Raw genomic sequence first — 24,816 nt, forward strand, 5'->3', positions numbered from 1 at the left:
CTGTGCTTCAGCATTGTCCTTTCCTGTGCTCCGTACTCTATAAAGTTATGTCCGTTTTATTCCCAACACTTCCGCCAGTTTATGTTAATGAGTAAAAATGGGCGCTGTTTGGTTAGCGTCACAATAAAACTTTTATAGCATACTTGTTATTTACAGATTTTTTTCCAACTGATTCAACAGCGCTCCATATTAACGAAGGAGGAAATCATTTTTACATATTTAGTTGTACATTGTTAGAAATCTGGGGGTATATTTACTAAACTGCGGGTTTGAAAAGTGGAGATGTTGCCTATAGCAACCAATCAGATTCTACTTATCATTTATTTAGTACATTCTACAAAATGACAGCTAGAATCTGATTGGTTGCTATAGGCAACATCTCCACTTTTCAAACCCGCCAAAAAACTCTCCGCTTGATACATTTACCCCCTGATGTGTTCCGTTTGTGTGCAGCCAATGCGCTGTAGGTTTTAATGTCCTTCATCAGGGATATAGAGATGTCATGGTTATATTAAGCCAGAGCTGTCCCACCAGTTTTACCAGAACTCCTGGCAACAATGTTTTATTTAAATAACATTAAATTATTCATTGAAGTGTACAGGAAAGTATATATGAACAAGTAATCCTCAGTTTGGTTTTGGATATGGAGTCCAAATTGTACTGGTTGAATAACTCGGGTTTATAATTGTTTATGCATATCTAGTACTGTATGGGATTATGTGATGAATATCTCTTTTATACTTCTATCCTATTAATTGCATTTTTTTTTTCATATGATTGGTTAAATATTCTTAATAGTGTTTCCATTGTTAGCACAGGCTGTACAACAGTCAGTAAGGCTCATTCACCACTGTGCAAAGCATAATAGACTGCAAAAATGACCTTTTAAGACAGTGTACACCTAGGGGTATATTTACAGCATTCTACAAAATGAATCCTAGAATCTAATTGGTTGCTATAGGCAACATCTCCAGTTTCAGACCCGCCGTTTAGTAAATCTAGCCCCTAGTTTTGTGCAAATGCACCGTTATATGAGGAAAATCATGGATTTGCGGGTGGTGCGTAATTTTGATTTGGAATGCATAAAATGGGATTATTTAAATGAGCTGGTGGGGGGGGTGGACACGGAGCATTTAAGGCAGTGCCCTCAGCAATCCTCTCGGCAGAAGGATTTGATTCTGTGTGATCAAAGGTTTAGGTAACCTAACTTCATCCCTGTCATTTTATTGGGATGCATTTTGCACCATCTAATTGCATTTTTGAAAAAAATCGCATTTCTGTATGCATTTGTTTTAGAAACCAGTTTAAATTAATAAAGGGGATAGTCCTAAAGTCCTATTAGGTTGTACACTATTTACACTCCATCACCAAATACAGATTAGGTTGGCCCATATATGTATACCTATCCCCGTTTTTACGGAGGTAGTTCAAAACCCTGTGAAATAGATGTGTACCTTGTAATGCATTTTGGTGACAATTATGTGCACTTACTCACATAAAGAGGCAGTATGGATCTGCATTAATGGTGGCTCGTAAATGAGTCTAAGGGTTAGATTTATCAAACCTTCTAAAAAGGAAAAATGGAGGTGTTGCCCATAGCAACCAATCAGATTCTAATTATCATTTAATAGTATATACTAGCTAAGTGATAGCTAGAATCTGATTGGTTGCTATGGGTAACACCTCCTTGTTTTCATTTACGAAAGGCTTGATAAATCCTGTAAATGTCAATAGGGGTAACACATGGTAAATACAATTTTACTAAACCCTTGTTTACACCAAAACACTTCCAACAGCTGTATAAATATATATATATATATATATATATATATATATATATATATATATATATATATATATATATATATATATAAAATCAGTTCTTCATTAATCCAGCAACCTATCAGTTTCAATGATATGATAGCCAATAGAATTGTCCCTATTTCCAGCAGATTCATAGGTTGTTTGCTCAAATCAGTTGTATATTTTCTCTCAGGAATGAGAGAAGTAAGCTTAGGTTTTAAAGGATATATTTTTATGTTACTGTGGTACGTCATTGGTATCTGCAACTGTGTCAGAAAATGTTTTATATTCTGTTGTAATAGCTGAATGACAGAACACTGTTTTGTATTTTTTGTTTTTAAATACAAAAACACTGCTGCATAAAAGCAGTGTAGACTTAATATTGATAACTTTTTGGCCCTGTGAAAAATCATGCTACTGTCAAGTGCACTTTGAGCTAAAATTTCTGCAAAGGTTTTTATTGGGGTTCAACGTTAAGAAGCAATATATACAACAATGGTTTCTGAATCCTGCTTGTCCTGAGGTGTTTTCTTGGCAGTGTTTAGCTTATACTGTTGTATGCTGGAGTATTCATTTTGGAGTATAGCATCACAGTATATTGCTGGTTATGACTCTTTTGTATCCAAACATTGAAAAGTATGACTGATGGGGTTAGCCTATTCCTACGTACCCGCCACCCTGAGCCATTGTACCATTGGATCAAATTCTGCTCCTGCTTTCTACATAGACTTTACAATTGCAAAATCAACAGTTAATTTGCCAATATTCAGAAGACTGCAGCTTATCCGGTTCACAGGGAACAAGTCACAGCTCTGGGGCATTCCTAGTGAATGGATAGGCTAAATTCTCAGTGGTTTAGCCCAAGAATGGCTACCTCCGCAGTGTGTAGACATGCCAGCAGTCTGTAAATTTAAAAAGTGATCAGTACGAATATGACACCTCACTGATACGATTATGTTACACATAAAGGGCAACAGTTAGTTAGGACCAGAGAAAGGGTGTAAATACGCATCTGCACAAACAATATTGCAGGGACGGAAATGCTATTTTCTTATGTAGCACACAAATACTCAACAGCTTTATTCTACACTGTGATTTAGAGTTGAGCTAGGACACATCCCCTTCCAACTCTACGTCATATTAAACTAGTCCATCTGTGGTGCAATATGGTTTTGCTGTAATGTAGTTGCACCTTTAAGCTGGATTTACACCTAACTCTAGGGGTCCATTTATTAAAGAAGTGCGGTGTCATCAATATGCATCGCAGGGGGACATGAAACCCTGGCTATACAAAGTGTTTTATGTCACCAGCATCCTAACACTACTGGTGAATGACAAATCTGAACCGTGACTAAAGTTCAATCAAGCAGGGATAATGCGAAGCCATTCCGTCTTCATTGGACCCCATAGAGACAGGTACAATAACGTTATCCTGAGAAGCAATGCTTTTTGCTACTTAGTAAATTACTAACAACACAGTCACCTTAAATAAATAGGGTGGCTCAGTGGTTAGCACTTCTGCCTCACAGCGCTGGGGTCATGAGTTCAATTCCCGACCATGGCCTTATCTGTGTGGAGTTTGTATGTTCTCTCCGTGTTTGCGTGGGTTTCCTCCGGGTGCTCCAGTTTCCTCCCACACTCCATAAACATACTAGTAGGTTAATTGGCTGCTATTAAATTGACCCTAGTCTGTGTGTGTCTATATTAGGGAATTTAGATTGTAAGCTCCAATGGGGCAGGGACTGATGTGAGTGAGTTCTCTGTACAGCGCTGCGGAATTAGTGGCGCTATATAAATAAATGGTGATGATGGGTTCATGTAAGAGAAATCTCTCCTGCTCTATCCCCTGCATATTGTGCAGTGGCCATTCTCCAGAGGAAACTGCTGTGTTCTCCAGGTTATGGCTGATTGCACTGTCATAAATAGATCCCTAAATGAGGCCACATGAGACAGACTATGAGTGGTGTGGGCCTGAGGTGTGCTGTGTACACCTTATAGTCTAGATTGCTGATCATTGTATCTAATAATATCAGTGACAGCTTCTGTTGGACACATTTAAATGAAAAAGTAAAATATATTTTCATAGGCCTCGCTGATATCTCAGAGTTAATATATTAGTGTGTATTTATATAGATAGTATCTATCTGTACATATACAGAGGCATAAATATACTACCAGTAGCCAGAGGCGGAGACTACATGTCCCGGCATGCAGTGCGGGTGGGCGGGGAAGGCCGCTCACAGGTTAGTGACAGGTGGCAGACTGCTATCGCGCGCTACTTCCGGGAGTCGCCGGGCAGTGACGTCACCGCATCCTGGTGGTGACGTGTTGTTATGACAGGAGACGAAGTTCGGAACAGCTGAGACAGCGGCGGGGTGAGAGGTGTGTGTGCGTGCGTCCGGTGTGTGTGATAAGAGGGCAACATTATACAGGTAACTATGGAGTGATGGATCTATGTAATATAGAGCGGAAATTACATTATGGAGACTGTAGAGAGGGGGCATTATGGTATGCAGGGGAGACTGTAGACAGGGGACATTATGGTATGCAGGGGAGACTGTAGAGAGGGGACATTATGGTATGCAGGGGAGACTGTAGAGAGGGGACATTATGGTATGCAGGGGAGACTGTAGAGAGGGGGCATTATGGTATGCAGGGGAGACTGTAGAGAGGGGACATTATGGTATGCAGGGGAGACTGTAGAGAGGGGGCATTATGGTATGCAGGGGAGACTGTAGAGAGGGGACATTATGGTATGCAGGGGAGACTGTAGAGAGGGGACATTATGGTATGCAGGGGAGACTGTAGAGAGGGGACATTATGGTATGCAGGGGAGACTAGAGAGGGGACATTATGGTATGCAGGGGAGACTGTAGAGAGGGGACATTATGGTATGCAGGGGAGACTGTAGAGAGGGGACATTATGGTATGCAGGGGATACTGTAGAGAGGGGACATTATGGTATGCAGGGGAGACTGTAGAGAGGGGACATTATGGTATGCAGGGGAGACTGTAGAGAGGGGACATTATGGTATGCAGGGGAGACTGTAGAGAGGGGACATTATGGTATGCAGGGGAGACTGTAGAGAGGGGACATTATGCTATGCAGGGGAGACTGTAGAGAGGGGACATTATGCTATGCAGGGGAGACTGTAGAGAGGGGACATTATGCTATGCAGGGGAGACTGTAGAGAGGGGACATTATGCTATGCAGGGGAGACTGTAGAGAGGGGACATTATGCTATGCAGGGGAGACTGTAGAGAGGGGACATTATGGTATGCAAGGGAGACTGTAGAGAGGGGACATTATGGTATGCAAGGGAGACTGTAGAGAGGGGGCATTATGCTATGCAGGGGAGACTGTAGAGAGGGGACATTATGGTATGCAGGGGAGACTGTAGAGAGGGGGCATTATGGTATGCAGGGGAGACTAGAGAGGGGACATTATGGTATGCAGGGGGGAGCACAGAGATATAGTTGATTGTATACAGTATGTGTGTAGTTTATAAAGGTAGTTCTCTAAAGAAATTACTATATATATTTAGAGGTGACTGTGTGTGAGTATGTATGTATATGTGTGTGTGTATATATATATATATTTTGTATAGTGTGTGTCTAGAAAGCAGAACTGTTACGTTGTGCATAGTATAAATGTGACACGGATGTAAGAAGGAGTGACCGTTTTATTGGACTGTGAAAGTGAAACCATTGTACAATTGTATATTTTGTGCTGTTTGCAGTGATGTCTGTATGTAATGAAGGTCAGTGTGTAGAAGTGAAATACACAGAGAATGGGGTTACAGTAATTTATGCTGCATGTTCAGAACATAAGTGGTTTGAGATGGTACATAAGAACATCAGTCATTAGTTGCAGGAGCTGTGCCAGAAGCTGGGCATCCCATCGGTGTAATATGAGCCACAGAGGTTCAGTAGCAGGTGGAGAATTAAAATCTCCTCTTTACTATACTATAGTACACAGAGACCAGGAATAGTCATTTGACAATAAAAATAGTAAGTGACCATGTTGTAATTGCAAAAAATAAATAGCCTTTTCAAGTAATATAGGAAATTTCCTTAATTAAAGGATAAGTGTATAGTCACTTTTGATGTGGAGAGTAATAGTGCTGCTTTGGCTTTAGTTCGGTGGTTCTCTGCCACTTCCCAGGAAACCAAAGATTTATGATGATGAAAGAGTCAAATACGTAAAGATATTAAAGATCAAATACGTTTGACAGTCTTGGTATTCTCAAAGTGATCCACTCATTCGAGAACCACAACCAGTGCACAATTTAGTATTTGCAAACATTGAATTGAGTGATTTTATTAACATTTGATCTCATACATGTCTGTATGTCTGTGTATTTTCATGTCTAAGGAGGTTGAATGTTGTAAATTGTGTATACGCTGTTGTTATGATGTGTCTGCTTTGGGGTCATGTGCTCCCTTTGTCTAAGGAACTTGTAATCACATTGTGTTGGTCTCTGGGGAGACCATCACTTGACCAGGTGCCCACAAAAAATTGTTATCTCCAGCCTACCATGGATGAGATGGAACAAGAGGACCCAACATCTTTCTCCTCCGCACCACTGCGTGTAGGACCAGACACAGGCGTTCTGGGAACCCTCCCTACCTTATACACTTTGCTGGTCTCCAGATTTCTCCAGGTTAGTATATATTTGCATCTACAAGAATTTTTTTAAATAGGGCATACCTGGAAAAGACAAACCTTTATCTACAATACGCTGTATCGTCTGCCTCGCTGGTAGAGGATTATAAAAAATACAGTACTCTCATTGTGGTCATGCTTTCCACCTGCAGATTACAGGCTTTCCAGTACGCGTGTAGTAAGCCTGAAGAATGAAAGAGGGATAGATGCTGAAAAAGCATGTATACGTTCATAGAAAAAATTTAAATAAATATAGGACATCTACATCCCAAAACGTTACTAGTTAATAAATTAATCTGGCATTGTTTTGTTTTCATGTGCATGATCGCAGCTTTCCAGTACTTGCTGCTGAGCCCCTGGAAGTAGGAAAGGTCTGACACTTGCTGGACTGGGGTAATGAAAGCATTGTGAATTCTGAAACGTTAGTTACAGAATCAATCTTCCAATACCTGCAGTGCAGGCATGTAGTGTGTGTGTGTTTCATATGTATCTGGTTAAATATCTGACCTAAGATGCCGGTATCCTAAGGAATTGCTCTGCTGGCTTTTGGTTAAGGGACACTATCATCAAAACTGAACACACTTGTGGTTTTTCTAAACATAGCATAAAAATCGGACAAAACAATATTCATGGGAATTTAGCCTATCAATACCCACGAACCAGTGACCTCTCTGAGGTATGAGGCACTACCTTCCTAGTTAATTGATAGGCTGTGTTTGTTCATCCTATAAATTGTTTGCTTCAACTGTATGTATGTGACTGGTTCACCTTAAAGGCTAACCTAAAAAGAAGATCCACTAATGTACTTACACATGCTTTTATGTGTGTGTGGAAGAAAAGGTTCATAAAGATGCTTGGAAGTCACATGGTCTCACCCTTCATAGAACACGGTTAGCTAGAGTCTGTCATAGAAGATGTGGGTATCATTGACTAGAGGGAGTCCGGAGTGGTGAGAGGACAGGAACGCTCAGTGTTCTCGGAGGATTGGATCCTAACGAGCTGTAGCAAGCACCAAATCGTTGCTCTTCTGAATGATTTAGGTGGCGGACACCTTTCAGATGTTTTTTATATAGAAGACTTTAGAGCAATGTTATATTATGTTCTATGGTGTTCCTAAACGGCTATTAAGCCTTTTGCCAATACAGACATTTTGGGAAGGCCGTTCACTGTTTTTTGATTAATTTTCCCCCAGGCTGCATTCCCTCCTGCGTACAAGAAAACTTTCCTCCAAACCTTGAATTGTTCCATGAAAACTCATCTCTGTAGGCAGCTTCCCTCCCCCTAACCCCTCTAGGCTGATTACCAGCCCTCTACACCGTTCACTCAAAATATTTATTCTTTTTTTTTTTTTTTTTTTTTAAGGCAAATCAGCCTACTGGTCCCCAAACCGCCATCGCTGTGTGACAGGGGTCATTTCGTATTACTAAGCACTTTTTTGCAATTGCAGTGAGAATGCACCAATACGCAGTCACTTAATCTAATGCATAAAACTCCTATTGTCCTATAGAATATAAATTTGCCTATAGAATATCTGCTTATTCATGCTCAGTCTTGTTTTATTACCGTGCTTGTCTCCGACAAGCAAAGTGGAAAGTGCTGCTGAGTATCCTGACGCCATATAAGTGAATCCTAATCATACAGAGCGAAAACATCAGTAAAGGTTTAGAACCATAACAAAATGTGGTACAGGTTATATATAGATGTAGAGCAATCCTAATCGTTATCTGACTGATGTTACACAGACTTCATTTGAGTGATCTCTCTGTATTTAAAGTAGACACGACGCACTGTAGATGTGGAATCTGAGTCCACATAGAGTTCCTGCTGGACTAGCGCTGATCCACGCTGTCAGCAGCGGTTATGCAGCATGTTTACGCTATTGTGCCATGTACTCTGCATTCAGCTGGGTGCAAACATGTAATTTGTGGGACTCTATGGGCCAGATTTACTAAGCTGCGGGTTTGAAAAAGTGGGGATGTTGCCTATAGCAACCAATCAGACTCTAGTTGTCATTTTGTAGAAGGTACTAAATAAATGAAAGCTAGAATCTGATTGGTTGCTATAGGCAACATCCCCACTTTTTCAAACCCGCAGTTTAGTAAATCTAGCCCTATATGTCTGATGAGCTGATTATATTATAGAGCTGGTGCTACAATGATCAGGCTTCAGAGGAGTTTGGGATATATTTACTAAAACTTCTAAAAAGGAAACTGGTGGTTTTGCTCATAGCAATCTTTCAGGTTCTGGAATGCACTACATAAATGATAACTAGAATCTGATTTGATTGGTTGCTGTGGGCAACACCTCCACCTTTCCTTTTTAGAAGTTTACTAAATCTACCCCTTAGTCATTGCTGAACACAAGCACAGATTCCGTTGGCCACTCATCTGGTGGGGAAACACTCTAAATCCTTATTTCATGTAAAAATATATAAATATGTATCATCTATTTACATCTTTAAAGTTTGGGAAGCGCTATATAAAGTGCCACTGAAAGAATAAGTTGTTGCCATGAATAGAGACATTGTTTCTATCATCATCCATATAATGTGCAGAACACTCTCAACATGAGACCTATGATCCTAGTTACGTTTCTAACTTGAAGTATTTCTGAGTGAGATATAAGTCATTGACCTTAGCTGAGATTGCTGTGGCCTCTCTCTGTTCAAATGTTTATGAAACGCATTAATATATATACCGCTGTCTGTTATGTTTTAATAACGTTTTATTTAATGGCATTTATTTTACTATTTTATTATATATAGAATTTTTATGATTGATATAAGTAAAGTAATGAAGACAATATTGATTTTATTATATATGTACAGTGCAACCATTAGTTTACTACTTCTCCTTTTACACAACTGTATTAACAGAAGGATATTTGCACACCTGTTTTTTCTTGTGGTTAGTTAGATTTTCAGGTTGCAGTTATCTCATCCAGGAGCCGCAATGTGATGTCTGTTTGATATACTACTGCTCACGTTACTGAGATAGATATTATTATTATTATTATTAATTTTTATTTATAAGGCGCCACAAGGCGTCCGCAGCGCCGTAGAGGGACAAACAAATTACAATACAATGGGAGACAGTACAGTAAACAGTAACTCAGTAAGCTCAATGCACAGCTAGAGAGGGCGGGGAAGGGGGAGGGAGGATCTGCAAACGACGGGGCCCAAAAAGGAGGGCGCGGAAGACGGGGAGACCCCCAGGGGGGAGGGGGGAGCGAGAGTGGGCGTGGGGTGGAGGACCCTCGAGGAGGAGGGCTGAGTAGCTGGAGAGCAGAGTTAGGAGTGGTGGAAACAGGAGGAGAGATGGCCCTGCTCAGAGGAGCGTACAATCTAAGGGGAGGGGTGGACAGACAGAGACGCAGGGGAAAGAGGGAGAGTAGGGGGACGGAGGCAGAAGATAAGGTAGGAAGTTAAGTGGGAGACAGAAAGGCTTTAAGAAAAAGGTGGGTTTTTAGGGCCCGTTTGAAACTGGACAGATTAGGGGAAGTTCTGATGGAGGGAGGGAGCTTGTTCCAGTGGAGGGGGGCAGCGCGGGCGAAGTCTTGGATACGCGCGTGGGGGCAGGTTATAAGTGGGGAAGAGAGGCGACGGTCAGAGGCAGAACGGAGAGGGCGGGATGGAGCATGAATAGAGAGGAGGGTGGAGATGTAGGGCGCAGTGGAGTTGGCGAGGGCCTTGTAGGTGAGTGTGAGGAGCTTAAAGAGGATTCTGAAGGGGAATGGGAGCCAGTGAAGGGCTAGGCAGAGGGGGAGACAGAAGAGGAGCGGCGAGAAAGGCAGCGTTAAGAACAGATCGGAGGGGATCGAGATGAGAGTGGGGGAGGCCAGTGAGGAGAAGGTTGCAGTATTCCAGGCGGGAGATGATCAGAGAGTGGATAAGGCATTTGGTGGCATCTTGGGAGAGGAAGGGCTGGATGCGAGCGATGTTACGCAGCTGGAAGCGGCAGGATTTAGCAAGAGAGAGGATGTGGGGGCCAAAGGAGAGAGAGGAGTTTAGGATGACACCAAGGCAGCGAAGTTGGGGGACAGGGGAGATAGAGGTGTTGTTGACAGTGATGGAGAGGTCAGAAGGGGATGAGATATGAGAGGGAGGAAGATAGATATATAATCTCTATCATACTTATTTAGTATCCTACTAGGATGTATCTGCTTGTACATAGTGTGGGAGTGCCGGGCTCCAGAGGGCGAAGATACAAATTCGTCAGTGTGTCAAAGAACATTGGGTGTCACTGTTGCTTTTGCCAACTACTTCTGAGTTCCACTGCCAGAAAGAAATCTAATTTACATTCTTCTTCAACTGTCTTGATGGTTTAGCTCATGTTGGCGCTGCCTGAGGACTTGCAGCCCGGTCCAGACTTCTATGGAGTGCAGTGGAACGCCGTCATCGTCACCTTTCTGGTGGGGCTTCTCTCGGTCTTGGTTTTCTTCTGGAGAACGTGCCTTTCGGTGAGTGCATCAGATTTATCACAAATGATTCATGGCATCCGCACATGGTTACTGATATGTATTTCCTCTTCCGCTTAACACCTCCTGTACAGCAGGGTCAGGGTTTTTTAAGTTTTTACCCAGTATTTATATTTTGGTGTTTATTGTGTGAGATACCTTCGTCTGCAAAGTAACCAGGCAGAAGTCAAAACGCCCCAGCGACCTGTCCCAGTATCCTGTGCACAGCTGCGATAGCTGTCTGAAGCTGCCGCAGTTAGAATACCGCAGGCGAGTTTCATCTTTATCAGATACCATGTAGGCCCGCATACTTAGTGACCGCGGTGTCGGCCATGACGGGCTCTGTGTTTGATAGGAGCAGAGAAGAAAAGCACATACTCCCTTTGTTGTATTTTTCTTTTCTTTTTTTTTTCACAAAAGAAATGAAAGGTGTGTGTCGTATTCTCAAGATAGCACATGTAGGACATTGAAGATTGTCTTTAATGTAAGGTTTCCATATTTACCAATAAAACAAGGCTATGTAAGGTTCCTCACACGGAGCAGGACGGTGCTTGGCACAGAAAGATATAGACAAAATGGCAAACTGGGATGGATAAAATTTAAAGTAACTAAACGTAGTGTTATGGGGCTACGCCATGGTTATAATTCCCCCCAACTAAAGGGAATACAGGGAACCTCATTAGGAAATGGAATAGTCAGTTGTTTGTTTTCCGAGATATTTTAGAAAATTATTTGTTTACTTTGAGGGGAAAAGGTGTTTTAGTGGTGGCCTAATTAATATGTACTAATGTCCATACAGAGGACAAGGGGTCATCAGTTGCGAATAGAAGAAAGAAGGTTTCACTTCTAGCAGTGGGATGGATTCTTTACTGTAAAGGTGTTAAGCTGGGGATTTTCTTACCCAGGAGGTGCTGATGGCAAACAAATGGCTGAATATATGATCTACACTCTATAACCAAGAACAATCTTTCATTTTCTTTTATTCTAAGGGATAGTTGTAACATAGTCAGTCCACTATAGTACATTGACCTGAAAGATATTATTAGCGATCTGCTAATCTGCTTTCCCTGGCTGGCCCCTCAATGCTCTGACCTTTGTGTCCTTTCAGTGTGAGATACACATAGCTCCTCTCATGTTTCCTAACACGTCTCTCCTGTTCTTTTTCAGGTGAAAAGCAGAGTTTATCAAGGTAAACTTTTTTGTACTTTGACACTTTATTTAACCGCTATAAGTTTTTTGAAGTATTAGTTGCTGTAACAGTTTTTTTAAAATACTGAAATACTGCCACAAATAATCAGTGCTGAGTCAGCACAGAGCCAGGACAAGGCCACGTTCCTGTGACTAAGCTGCCGATAAGATGTGTGTTAAAGGGTTTTTTCACCTCTAAACAAAATTTGAATTACTGGCTCCCGCCCGCCATGCTGCGACTTTCACTTTTATTCTCCCCTCTGACAAATATTTATCTTTCCCTCTCTTATCGTTAACGTGGACCCGTTACCCACTCACAGTAGAGGCAGCATAGTTGTGAACATGTATATTTGTTTATTTTGTGAAATCAAGGTCTGAATCCCATATTCTGCACAGGCCTCCGGTGTGTTTGCATATCTGGTGCTCTGTAACGCCACAAATCCTTATCAGTAACGGTCTCCTACTCTTGGTGCTGTTGTCTCCGTCTCCTCTTCTGCATCTTCTTTACCACAAGACTTCCACCTGCGCGCTTACCACATGTGCTGTAACCTCTCTCTCTTCTGGTCTTTTTTTAAGGATACAAAGTGAAATGTTCAAAACCGCAGCTCTATATACAAACAAAATGTTACAGTGTGTTTGTGCCATCTCTTGCTGTTAGGTCACACTGTGATGTCCTATCTTATACAGTTCACTGTTTCTTGTTGTTACATGAAGTGGACAAGAAGGTAATTCTGCCTAAAAGTAAAATGTTAGGTTAGGACCTATTTTGTTTTATCAGCTTTTACTATACATTTATAGCGGCACTGTTGGAATATTTTTATAAGGATAGCCTTTAAACTTTAAAAAAAACACATACTTTTTTAAAAACTCTTTGCAGTTTGCTTGTGTTTGTATTTGTGACAATGATGCGGGTGTATTCACTGCTACAAACTCCTGTTTTGTTGATGTTGAGCTGTTGATGATGATGATAGCACTGCACTGCAGATCTGAGCAGTAAAAGTATTGATTACTAATGGAAATTCATGTGGTTAGAAATTTGGGACGGTCTTTCACAGAAATATAACAGCAGGTACTGAACAACTTCTGAATCGTTTTCTGGAAAAATAAAAATCCACTCTGACCCTAGAGAAGAAAATATCTCCCCTCCTCTTTACATTACTCTTATAGGAAATAACATTCATAGATTATTTTGTCAGGATTTACATCTCCAGTTAAAATAAGTTCACTCTTTTTAAGCTCGACTTAACTGTATATGTATCCAGTCTGAACAGGTTGGATGTTTACACTTCATTTCATACTGAGGTGTGTTTGACACCATAATATTCCTGCATCAGAGGCAGTAACTTGACATCATTACTCTGTGCTTCTGGGCGATTCTGTGGCTTCAAGCTTGACTCCACTCCCTCCCACTCATGAAGCTTCTCACTAACATAATCACACAAGTGTACACGTTGCTGTTCTCCTGAAACACTCTGTGCTTCTGCAATCATTCAAATGATCTGTCTACTGGTTGTTCTTTCCCCGCCAGCTTTCAATTGGAGACACATGAAGAATGAGGAGACAGAAAGTCATGAACAACTTAACAAGGGTCTTGAAACATTCCCAGACACGAGTATAAATATCTGCTATAATTTAAGATATTGTAAATATTAAGTCCTGTTAGTGGGTGACAGTTTGCACTGTTACTTGTTAGTTTGTAGAGTTTCCTCTTCAGCAGAGAAGGATTTCAGCATTGTAGGCTTCCCTCGTCCCTTGCAGAATGAAAAAGCCAAGTGCAGTAATACTCCCCCTTTGGATGGAGTCTATTGACCTCGTTATTGGGAAAATAAGTAGCTAATTTCTGTTATCTTTCACGTGTGTAATCATTTACGTCTAGTGAATGAAAAGCAGCTGGCTGAGAAGATCGCCGCCCTGATGAAGGAGAAGAGCCAGGCTTTGGAGAAAATCTCAGAGTTTGAGAAGAAGGTAATTAGTCACCGTGGAAGGTCCAACGTTTGCTCCTATAGGTAGCTATATTAACTTACTTTTTGTTGCCCACAGATAAAAGAGGTGAAGGAGTGTGAGAGCACAACGCAGGAGAAGAGTACACATCTACTGGAGGAAGCCAACGCTCTGAAGGTAAGCGGACACCTCTCAATGGGCCCTGTACGGCTGAACAAAGGGCACCTAGAATGCAAGCCTAAAGATTCACACTAGATGATCCAACACCGGGGATATACAATAACATGGATAACAGATATTTATATAGTTTTATTTACAATATGAACGGCATTCTATGCATTTATGTACACAATATTCACCTAATTTTCTGTAATTGTAGATACATCCCATGTAGACACCATTTGTTTATCCTCTGATGCTTAAGTCTACCCTTATTTCACCAGTCTCTATTATGTTTGGCCCTTCTCATGAGGAGTAGAGTAAATTATGTCGCTGAAAGGGAAGAGATCAATTACTGAGACTATGGCATTGAGCTGAATACTGCCCACACTGAATTAGACAATTGTTGCAAATGGTCTTGTCTCAGGGTGGCCCTGAGAATATTTTCTTTCTTTTTTTGTGTACTGTGGTTATCTTATGTTCCAGTATTTAGTTATATATATATATATATATATATATATGATGTAGGAAGTCTGTTCTGTTGATCCACCCTCACTTTATGTATGCAGACGTTTAGGATTTCAGATTATTCATTCTGTGTTATTTCTCCATCTCCACAAAGGAATATACAAAATAAGTGTTAAGAAATTTGGGTAATTATGTCCAGTGTACAGGAATGATTTGGCTGCTCCTGGTGCATGAACGTGCTGGATTATTGTAGTATTATACTATGTGAGTGAAACGCACTTACAGATAAATAAGTTTTTGTATTTAAAGTGAATGTCTGTGTTCTCCTATTTAAAAGGTGACTATTAAGGAACTCAAGAATAGCAACAAAAAAATAGACACCAAAATGAGGAACTTGCTTCAAGACTTAGAGTCTCAGAAGGAGCAGAACAAGAGGAAGCAGGAAATGGTGAGTTGGGTCAAAGTGTTTTTCTAAGTTCATGCAGATGTTGAGCAGTTACATCTCGCTGAGACCACAGCCCAATCCCTGCTGTGGTCTCAGTCAATGATTTCCACACATTCTGTGCTGTTTTCATTTTGAACCCTTTTAATGACCTTAAAACAGCAATAACATATGTGTTGTTTTCTCAATAACGCACCCTGTGTTTGTGCAAACTTCGCATTACGGGTGTTAGAGAATTGTGATGACGAAGTTGTTAATACTTTAACTGAATGTACAGGTTAGATCCCACGGAGAATAAATATGTCATTAGCAAAAGCACAGTCTAGAGCAGGCATAGCCAACCTGTGACTCTGCAGGTGTTGTGAAACCACAAGCCCCAGCATGCTTTGCAAGTAGACAGCCAGCTGATAGCTGGCAAAGCATGCTGGAACTTGTAGTTTCACAATACCTGCAGAGCCACAGGTTTGCCAGGCCTGGTCTAGAGATTTGTTTGCATGCTGCTGTTACCCCTCTGAAGGCTTTGCTTTGCAGTCAAGTGTTAAGTTGACCCCCATTAAAAAAATCTGCACTCTCAATATTAAGATGCCTGATAAGTGATGCCAAAAAGTCACCACTGTAGTGCATCCACCTTTTCATAGGGATCCATTAGTTAAGCCTGGATGCTTGCAGAGGTGAACTTTGTATTTAAGGACCATGAAGTAGTAGCTCTCATGGACACAAGTCCTCAGTACAATTTGGGTAATGGGTGAGACTGGATGACGTCTGTATCGCTGTCTTACACGAGTAATGAAATAAGGTTCCCCATGCAGAATAACAGGTGATAGGACGTTTTATGAGGATTTATAGAAAAACCTTATTATCTTCTCCGCAGATTTACGAAGGGCAGAAATCTATAGAGCAACTGACGGAGAAATTTGTACAACACTCTGCTGAACTCTCAGAGGTAAACTCTCCTCATGTATGACACTAGTTTAACATCTATTTAATGTATAATAATAATCATGTTTTTGAAAAAAAAAAAAAAAATACAGAAAAACTATTGGTTTAATTTAATCATTGAAAAGTGAGGAGGTCCTAAAGGTTAGTTTATCCCCAAAAATCATATTGTTATGTTTGCAGACGTATTTATAAATCTATTTAGTTAATGACCTCACTCATTGTTCAGATCAGTCACTGAACAATCAGATCTGTACAATGAAATATTTTTTTAATGTGCCCAAATTGCTCACAGATCTGGTTGTCCAGCAACTGGGCCAAACACCTGGATGTCAGTGTGCACGACTAGCATTCGTTTTATCTTTCTTTTCTCCAATTGCATCGAGTCTCCATTGTTTGTTTCAGCTGCAAATTGCATTAAATGAGGTAAAAATGAAAGAGCACAAAGTGCGCAGCGATCTCCGCAGCGTGCAGGAGGAAAACGCCCGGCTGAAGGAGAGGAAGGAACAGGTACAGCCAAAAAATTATTTCGTCGTGTTCTGTGTCATTTCTACACAGCAGTAGACATAATGTAACCGCAGACGTTTCTTGCTGCTAAACAGTGTTCTAGTGAGAGCAGAAATGTGTATCGGTTCTTACTGGCCTCACGTAATCTTGGGATTGGATATCCATGGCCCAAAACACATTACGGGACTGAGTCATTAAGGAAAGTAAAGCAAAAAAAAAAAGAGTAACTTTGCACCTACGCAAAATCATGTTGCATTGGAGGGGGGAGGTAAATTTAAAATGTGGGGACAGTTTTATAGCTGTGATAGGGCCTGTCCTAGATCAACTTTAAATTTCAGTGTAAAAATAAAGTTTAAGTATTTTTGTGCTATATGAAAAAGCAGCTGTTTGTTTTATATGCAAAATAATAAACTAATTTGCTCCTGGACAAACCATGTTACAATGCAAGGGGGCAAATTTAATTTTTTTTTTGCTCTAATTTCCTTAATGACTCAGCCCTATGTGAGTTAGTCAGCACTGAGGCTTGGCAGCAGTGGGAAGTGTCTTAACAATTTATTTAATGGGCCACGAAATCCCTAAAATTAAATGTTTACATATGAACCGTGGATGAATCACATTAGGAAGTGCTTACCCGCTGTTACCCTGTGTGCTCTGTTCAAAAGCAAAGTATTACCTCCCTGCTCCATTACAGACATTACAAGATTCCTCGAGGGGAAACCAGTTTGGTCTGAAGGCCATTGTTCTTGATTGGCCACATGTTCCCCAGAGTCCCGTCTTGCTAATCACTAACTTGTTAGTTTCTTCTATATTATTTCCTGAAGTTGAATGTTTGATGTTTTAGCTTCTGCAAGAAGCTGATGGATGGAGCGAGAGACAGCGGGAGATGGATGAGAGGATCCAACTGCAGCAGAAATCTCATAAAGACCTGGAGGAAGCTCTGGCCTACAAAGAAAATGAGATTGAGGTGCAAGATCTTCTTAATCCCCTTATAATGCTGGAGACATAGCCATAGAATGTCACAGTGTATAAGTTTCTCAAAACTGATTGTAGACGCCAACTTATTTAACATTGTGTTTCTAGGTCCTGACAAACTGTATCGTGCAGCTGAAGCAGCTGGAAGAAGACTCTGGCGCAGGAGAGGACAGCGGCTGGCAGCCGGCTGGAAGCGGAGAGCTGGAGAACGGAGAGCTGCCAGGTGACTTGGCGGCTCGTTGAGCCTTGTTCTGCCCTGTAGAGTGTTTCACTGTATGGGCCGCTATAGATAGACATGTTCTTCTTATCTTCTATCCAGATAAACGCAAGGAGAAGATGAAGATGCAGATTAAACAAATGATGGATGTCTCAAGGGTAAGCATGCGTTGTCCTCTTTATTAGTGATAAAAGGAAGAGATTGAACCCATTACATGTACAGATTCAAGTGTTTGGGGGTTTTTTTTGTCTTTTTTTAATGTGTTAAATGGTTTTTACTACATTCTAGTTATTTGCAGAATTGCTCTTCACTGCAGAATGATTGATCAGTAGGTGCACTGCCCCCATACAGACTAAGGCTGGGTATAAACTACAGGGTTTGCAGACAATTATCGGGCCAATTCAGCCCTATATCTCAGTGTGTCCGCTGCTACGATGAACGATTATCGTTTCAAAGCACATTGTATCATTTCATTTGATTTTTAAACCGGACTTAAAATCTCATTCAATGTTGGAACGATGTTTTAATCCTGCAGTGTGTATGTACTCAGGACCGGCAGTGTCCATAGATCTCTATGCAGTGTGCAGAGTCATGATACTTTCAGCAGATGGTTATGACAGATGAAGAGCACAGATCTGACTGTGAAACGTGTATCATGTGTACACATAAACCAGCATGCTGATCAGGACTTTTTTAATTGTCTGTAAAGATTTCGCATCGGGAGAAATTTTCTGTAGTGTGTACCCAGCCATATAGAGCCATGTTATGTTGGATCCACTGTAGATAAACATCCTGCTTATGTAATTGCGTTTATTTTAGTTACAGTCTTGCTTGGAGTGGCAGCCAATGTAAACCTAGCTCTGATCATGTGTTAAAAATTACAGAACAATGTGCCAATTGTGTACAATTGTATCATTTTGACAACTTACTTTATCAACAATGATGAAGAACTTTGTTTTCTCACACGTTTCATTGAGGAAACAATGGTTTATAGGCCCATTGCATAGATACTAAATAATGAGACTCCTTTCCCTTAGGCCAGGCCTGTCCAACCTGCGGCCCTCCAGATGTTGTGAAACTACAAGCCCCAGCATGCTTTGCCGGTAGACAGCCAGTTGATAGCTAGAAGGGCATGTTGGGACTTGTAGTTTCACAACATCTGGAGGGCCGCAGGTTGGACAGGCCTGCCTTAGGCCTTACCCCTTCACCCCTGGCATGACACGAGACAAATTAGTTTAAGGTTAATTTGTTTTTGCACTTTGTGTTCTGTGTAATGTTCTTTTGAATCTATCTGCAGGATTTATGTCTTTATTTTAGGTATAAAAACACAGTTAATGTCTTTGTAAAAAGGATGTGGTTACTATTTGGTTTTGAGGTGTTTTCTTTCTTACTGTTCCTGTGTTAGGTGAAAACAACACTATCGATAATTGAGGAAGAAAAAGATTTATATCAGAGGAAGCTGGCTGATGAGATTTCTGCACGCCACGAGCTGGAAGGTAGGATTGGAGAGCAAAGACCAATAGAAATCAAATACTTGCACCATTTCCTCATCTCTTAACATTGAGCAAGCCCACAAAGTATGAAGAATGGCTTCTTGCTCCTGTTATGAGGTCTAACCAGCATAAAATAAATACAATTTATAGAACATGTTTGATGCACTTGGAAATTAAGTGAAATTGATAAAATATTTCCGAATCTTAAGGGATGAATGAACTACCCAGGTCTGTCTTCCGTGATATCACTAAGGATTTATCCTTGAAGATAGAGGGATTAGGTTAATACTTTATTTCTATGCAAATTGACCCTGAATAGAATTGAAATTTGGGAAAAGAAAATCAGAGAGGATCCATTGAGGAAACCTAGAATTTAAATGTTGGTGGGGGAGGGAGGGCTGATCCAGATGAGATCTGTTGGAGACAAAAGGGTGGCCGCTGCGGCGTGTTAAATTCATTCAATGTTTTTTACCCAAGGAGAGAAACTAATCTCAGATTTCTCAAGGGCACCAGCTGTGCAACAGTCTTCTATGTTTTCCAATTCCCCCCCCCCCCCAGCTGTTTTGGTAGGAATAGGTGGTCTCTACCAATGCTCGGTGTCTTTTATTCCAGGTAATGAGCACTGGTCTGATTCATGGTGTTTCTAGATTGAATGAGGAATCACATTTTGTCTTCCTCCCAATGTCTTCTAGAGGAGATTAAGCAATTGGAGCACAATAACAGCTTCCTGCAGTCGGACAAGTCGTGTCTGGATAACGAATGCAAAACCCTGCGCCAGAAACTGGAGATCGTCACCGAGCTGTATCAGCAGAAGGAGATGGCGCTGCAGAAGTAAGTACCCATAAATACTAGTGTCTATTGCACTCCGTTCTTTACCGAAATTATACATTTGCATTGAGTGTCATGTGAATGAACCCTTTGTGAACATTCAGGGTACTACATGTATGTAAGCCCGGTATTGCGCCGCCCGGTGGCGCCTGACTGTCTGTGACAGACCTAGTTTTATTGCACCGGCTAGGAAATCAACATGAGACCTGTTATACCGGGGAGAAGTGGCAGCAAATGAGACGTATAATGGGAAACACTTGTAAAATACCCCTTATCTGGAGCTAATTGATAGAATCTTTTATAGGTATTTTTTTAGGCATCCTAGAAAGAACAAATGTTACTGTTTAATTCTTGAGATTAAATGGACATCTGTTCAATCCTTCTAAACTCTGTATTAAGCTCGTGTATTGGGCTTTTTATAGAGACAACTTAATGTAGGGGGATGAGTCCTTCATCCCCCTACATTAAGTCCTTCTCCAGGTTGTTTGTACCAAGTTTATTTCTTGTGGATTTTATTGATGCTTTGGAGGCCCTGGCTGGTTGCACCAAAGAACTGGTAAAACTTGAGAAATAATGGTTCGCTCTTTAAATGCGATATCTGTCTAGATTTGTTGCTGAATCACATCATTGATATTTTCTCTATTCCCTTCACTCTAGAAAACTGACTCAGGAAGAGTATGAGCGGCAGGAAAAGGAACAGAAGTTATCTGTAGCGGATGAAAAAGCCGTCGTTGCCAGTGAGGAAGTGAAAATATACAAGTAGGTTCTCTTCTGTTTCATCCTGTGTGAGCGCAATCAATGTGTGGGATTGTGGGTGGCGCACTCACACATACAACATACACTCGGCAAAATGTCTCTTTCTGACTTAGACACCGCATATGTCAAAATGTACATGTTGACATGTTTTATATGATACCTGCTGCAATAAATCTCTTCAATTAACAGGCAGCGAATTCAAGAGATGGACGAGGAACTGCAGAAAACTGAGAGATCCTTTAAGAACCAGGTGCGACAATCTGATTCCTAGGTCTCGTATTTATTTATGATATTATGTACCCCCTAATATAATTTTATAAAGATAATAGATGTTGCCATGGTTTTTAGTGACCCTATCTAAGCATAAGACAGACCATTTATACCACTTTCACATTCCTGCCCCTTCAGTTTCCCAGGGTTTTTCAGGCTGGGTTTTTGCCTTGTCACAGAGCATCCCAGCTCAGAGACCCCGTTCACACTGCACCTTGGACCCGGGTAGACCGTGGTCACACTGAATACGGGTCTGCGCAGATCTCCCTGGCAACATCACAAGATGAGCTCTGATTGGCTCCTCTTGTGTTGGTGACTTTTTTTTTTTTTTTAAACTTTTCGATGACACCTGGGGGGGAAAAACCTGGATCGCACTGTTCACACAGCACAGGGAACCCGGGAGTGACACGGGAATAACCCTGCAAAAGCTGCTCAAAATTTTACACTGACCCTCTTTCACACTGAGCCTCGACTCGAGGTGACTAATATTTAGATTGGGGGGTACACTAGAGTAAAGACATCAACATTTTCAGTTTATACATATATTAATTACAGTAGTTTATAATATATCTCCCCTGTAGAAGCTTCTGTAAATATCTGTTGTAACCTATTTCCATGACTTGTAAACAATCAGTCTGTAGCTTTGTGCCTTTATATGGCCGCAGAGCACAGAGTCTGAGTTGTACTAACCTTATAATTTTCAGTGTGTGATGTATTTTCCGATCTATAACCTTGACATGAGTCTGCAGAACTGTGTAATAAAGGGATTATATTATGTGCTACTGACAAATATAGTATCTAGGTATGATCAGCGTATAATGAAATGGAGATATGAATTTAAAGGCTTGAGCTGTAGTAATTTACAGACTTCCAGTACTTTCACCAGCAGAGACATTCTTCTCTTTCCCTTTATTAATTCAAGCAAAAGTGTTGTGTTATTCTGATCTGCTTTATAGTTCTTTATGAATAGTGCAGTGTTTTCACGGTTTGGGGTGGAGTGGAAGTTCAGGGCTAGTGTAATTGGTACTATAGTAAAAATTGATCAGGAAAAGTGTACTCTGTGAATAAACCACAGGCCACTATCATTTTTAAATATTCTGCGTTTCTGAGCTCTACAAGTAAAGGGGAGAGTGGATATAACTTATGATTCATATTGAGTCTATAATTTTGCTGCTGGATACCCAGAGAGTGATAGAAGTAAATGGAGACCAAGTCGTTTCTATTTCCCATTGTACTGACTATTTATTAATTATTTTTTTCCCCTCATTCTTAAGATTGCCAGTCATGAAAAAAAGGCACATGAAAATTGGGTGAGTACGACGAATCAAAGTTTAGTAGTATGTTACAGAAAGAAAGAAGTAATAATGTCACTGTATAGGTCATTGGTACGGCCTCATCTAGAATACTGTGTCCAGTTCTGGAGGACATATCTCCAGAAGGATATAAATACATTAGAGACTGTACAAAGAAGGGCAACTAAAATGGTGCATGGTCTACAGCACAAAACTTACCCAGATAGACTAAAAGATCTTAATATGTATAGTTTGGAGCAGAGAAGGGAACGGGGGACATGATAGAAACTTTCAAATATACCAAGGGTTATAACAAGGTGCAGGAGGGAAACATTCTACAAAGGAAGAAAAGTATTAGAACACGAGGACATGTACTGACACTGGGGGGAAGAGAAGTATTAGAACACGAGGACATGTACTGACACTGGGGGGAAGAGAAGTATTAGAACACGAGGACATGTACTGACACTGGGGGGAAGAGAAGTATTAGAACACGAGGACATGCACTGACACTGGGGGGAAGAGAAGTATTAGAACACGAGGACATGCACTGACACTGGGGGGAAGAGAAGTATTAGAACACGAGGACATGCACTGACACTGGGGGGAAGAGAAGTATTAGAACACGAGGACATGTACTGACACTGGGGGGAAGAGAAGTATTAGAACACGAGGACATGCACTGACACTGGGGGGGAAGAGAAGTATTAGAACACGAGGACATGTACTGACACTGGGGGGGAAAAGAAGTATTAGAACACGAGGACATGCACTGACACTGGGGGGAAGAGAAGTATTAGAACACGAGGACATGCACTGACACTGGGGGGGAAGAGAAGTATTAGAACACGAGGACATGTACTGACACTGGGGGGGAAGAGAAGTATTAGAACACGAGGACATGTACTGACACTGGGGGGAAGAGAAGTATTAGAACACGAGGACATGTACTGACACTGGGGGGAAGAGAAGTATTAGAACACGAGGACATGTACTGACACTGGAGGGAAGAGAAGTATTAGAACACGAGGACATGTGCTGACACTGGGGGAAGAGAAGTATTAGAACACGAGGACATGTACTGACACTGGGGGGAAGAGAAGTATTAGAACACGAGGACATGTACTGACACTGGGGGGAAGAGACGTATTAGAACACGAGGACATGCACTGACACTGGGGGGAAGAGAAGTATTAGAACACGAGGACATGCACTGACACTGGGGGGAAGAGAAGTATTAGAACACGAGGACATGCACTGACACTGGGGGGAAGAGAAGTATTAGAACACGAGGACATGCACTGACACTGGGGGGAAGAGAAGTATTAGAACACGAGGACATGTACTGACACTGGGGGGAAGAGAAGTATTAGAACACGAGGACATGCACTGACACTGGGGGGAAGAGAAGTATTAGAACACGAGGACATGTACTGACACTGGGGGGGAAGTAGGTTCAGGGGAAATTTGAGGAAAATTTACTTCACAGAAATGGTAGTGGATACGTGGAATAGCCTCCTATCACAGGAGGTAGAGGGTAATACAGTAGAGCAATTTAAACATGCTTGGGATAAACATAAGGATATCCTTATACAGCATAATGGATCAAATAAGGTTTAAGGTTACCATAGGTTAATAAAACAATGGGCAGACTAGATGGAACAAGCGGTTCTTATCTGCCGTCAAATTCTATGTTTCTATCCACACAGAAGGTACAGAACTGCAAGCGTTAAAGTGGCGTTTTGTCCAAAAACAGGAACTTTGGGTTTGGTGCCACTTGTACCCCCATGGCGGTACCCAGAGAGGGTTGATTAAGAACGAAACCATGTTGTACATTAGATAACACTGTATATTTCAGCATGTAGATAACAGGATTATGTTTCATCATTTTCCTTTCTATAAGACTTTGTTCTGCACACTTAACATTCTAAGTGTTTTCCTGTCTGTTTGGAAGCGGTGATACATTTTATTTCAATTACAGCAGATATAAAAGTTTTGCCAATCTGGACTTTGATGTTGCATTGTTTTATTAACACTTCCCACTCTTGTTTTCCATTTTATTTTAATAATACTTTGTAGATATTATTTAATTTTTTTCCTGTTTAGACCTGCTTTTCGCATAGTGTGCATTGTAAACTCCTAGCCAGGTACTGTGTGTAACGTTTGGGCATTTTTTCCCCCAGCTTATTGCTCGGACAGCAGAAAGAACGTTGGCTGAGGAGAAACGAGAGTGTGCGAATTTAAGACAAAAGTAAGTCCCTTTTAATTAGTGTCACCATAGCTATTAAGAGACATTCTCTATTTCTTTATTGGGGTTTATATGAAATGAGCAATTTGTTCCCACGTGAAACATGAGACTATTGGATGTTAATAATTATGTTAAAAACTGCGTTTTAACACTTGTTCGTTCTTCTTACCCTAAT

General features: G+C 41.0%; 1 protein-coding gene across 7 annotated transcripts in view; it reads left to right on the forward strand.

Moving 5' to 3' along the window:
* Positions 1-24,816, forward strand: part of MIA3 (MIA SH3 domain ER export factor 3) — a 55,922-nt gene that overhangs the window by 18,558 nt on the left and 12,548 nt on the right. For all 7 annotated transcript variants that reach the window (XM_075204289.1, XM_075204292.1, XM_075204291.1 and 4 more), the window contains exons 7-22: positions 10,796-10,927; positions 12,092-12,113; positions 13,989-14,077; positions 14,153-14,230; positions 15,018-15,128; positions 15,994-16,065; positions 16,464-16,568; positions 17,407-17,529; positions 17,646-17,760; positions 17,857-17,912; positions 19,160-19,250; positions 19,940-20,078; positions 20,733-20,834; positions 21,021-21,081; positions 22,376-22,411; positions 24,577-24,644. In XM_075204289.1, coding sequence (XP_075060390.1) covers positions 10,796-10,927; positions 12,092-12,113; positions 13,989-14,077; positions 14,153-14,230; positions 15,018-15,128; positions 15,994-16,065; positions 16,464-16,568; positions 17,407-17,529; positions 17,646-17,760; positions 17,857-17,912; positions 19,160-19,250; positions 19,940-20,078; positions 20,733-20,834; positions 21,021-21,081; positions 22,376-22,411; positions 24,577-24,644 — 1,400 coding nt within the window. The remainder of the gene's footprint in view (positions 1-10,795; positions 10,928-12,091; positions 12,114-13,988; positions 14,078-14,152; positions 14,231-15,017; positions 15,129-15,993; positions 16,066-16,463; positions 16,569-17,406; positions 17,530-17,645; positions 17,761-17,856; positions 17,913-19,159; positions 19,251-19,939; positions 20,079-20,732; positions 20,835-21,020; positions 21,082-22,375; positions 22,412-24,576; positions 24,645-24,816) is intronic.

This window comes from Mixophyes fleayi, chromosome 3 (assembly GCF_038048845.1).
Source record: "Mixophyes fleayi isolate aMixFle1 chromosome 3, aMixFle1.hap1, whole genome shotgun sequence".
NCBI classification, from domain to species: domain Eukaryota; kingdom Metazoa; phylum Chordata; class Amphibia; order Anura; family Limnodynastidae; genus Mixophyes; species Mixophyes fleayi.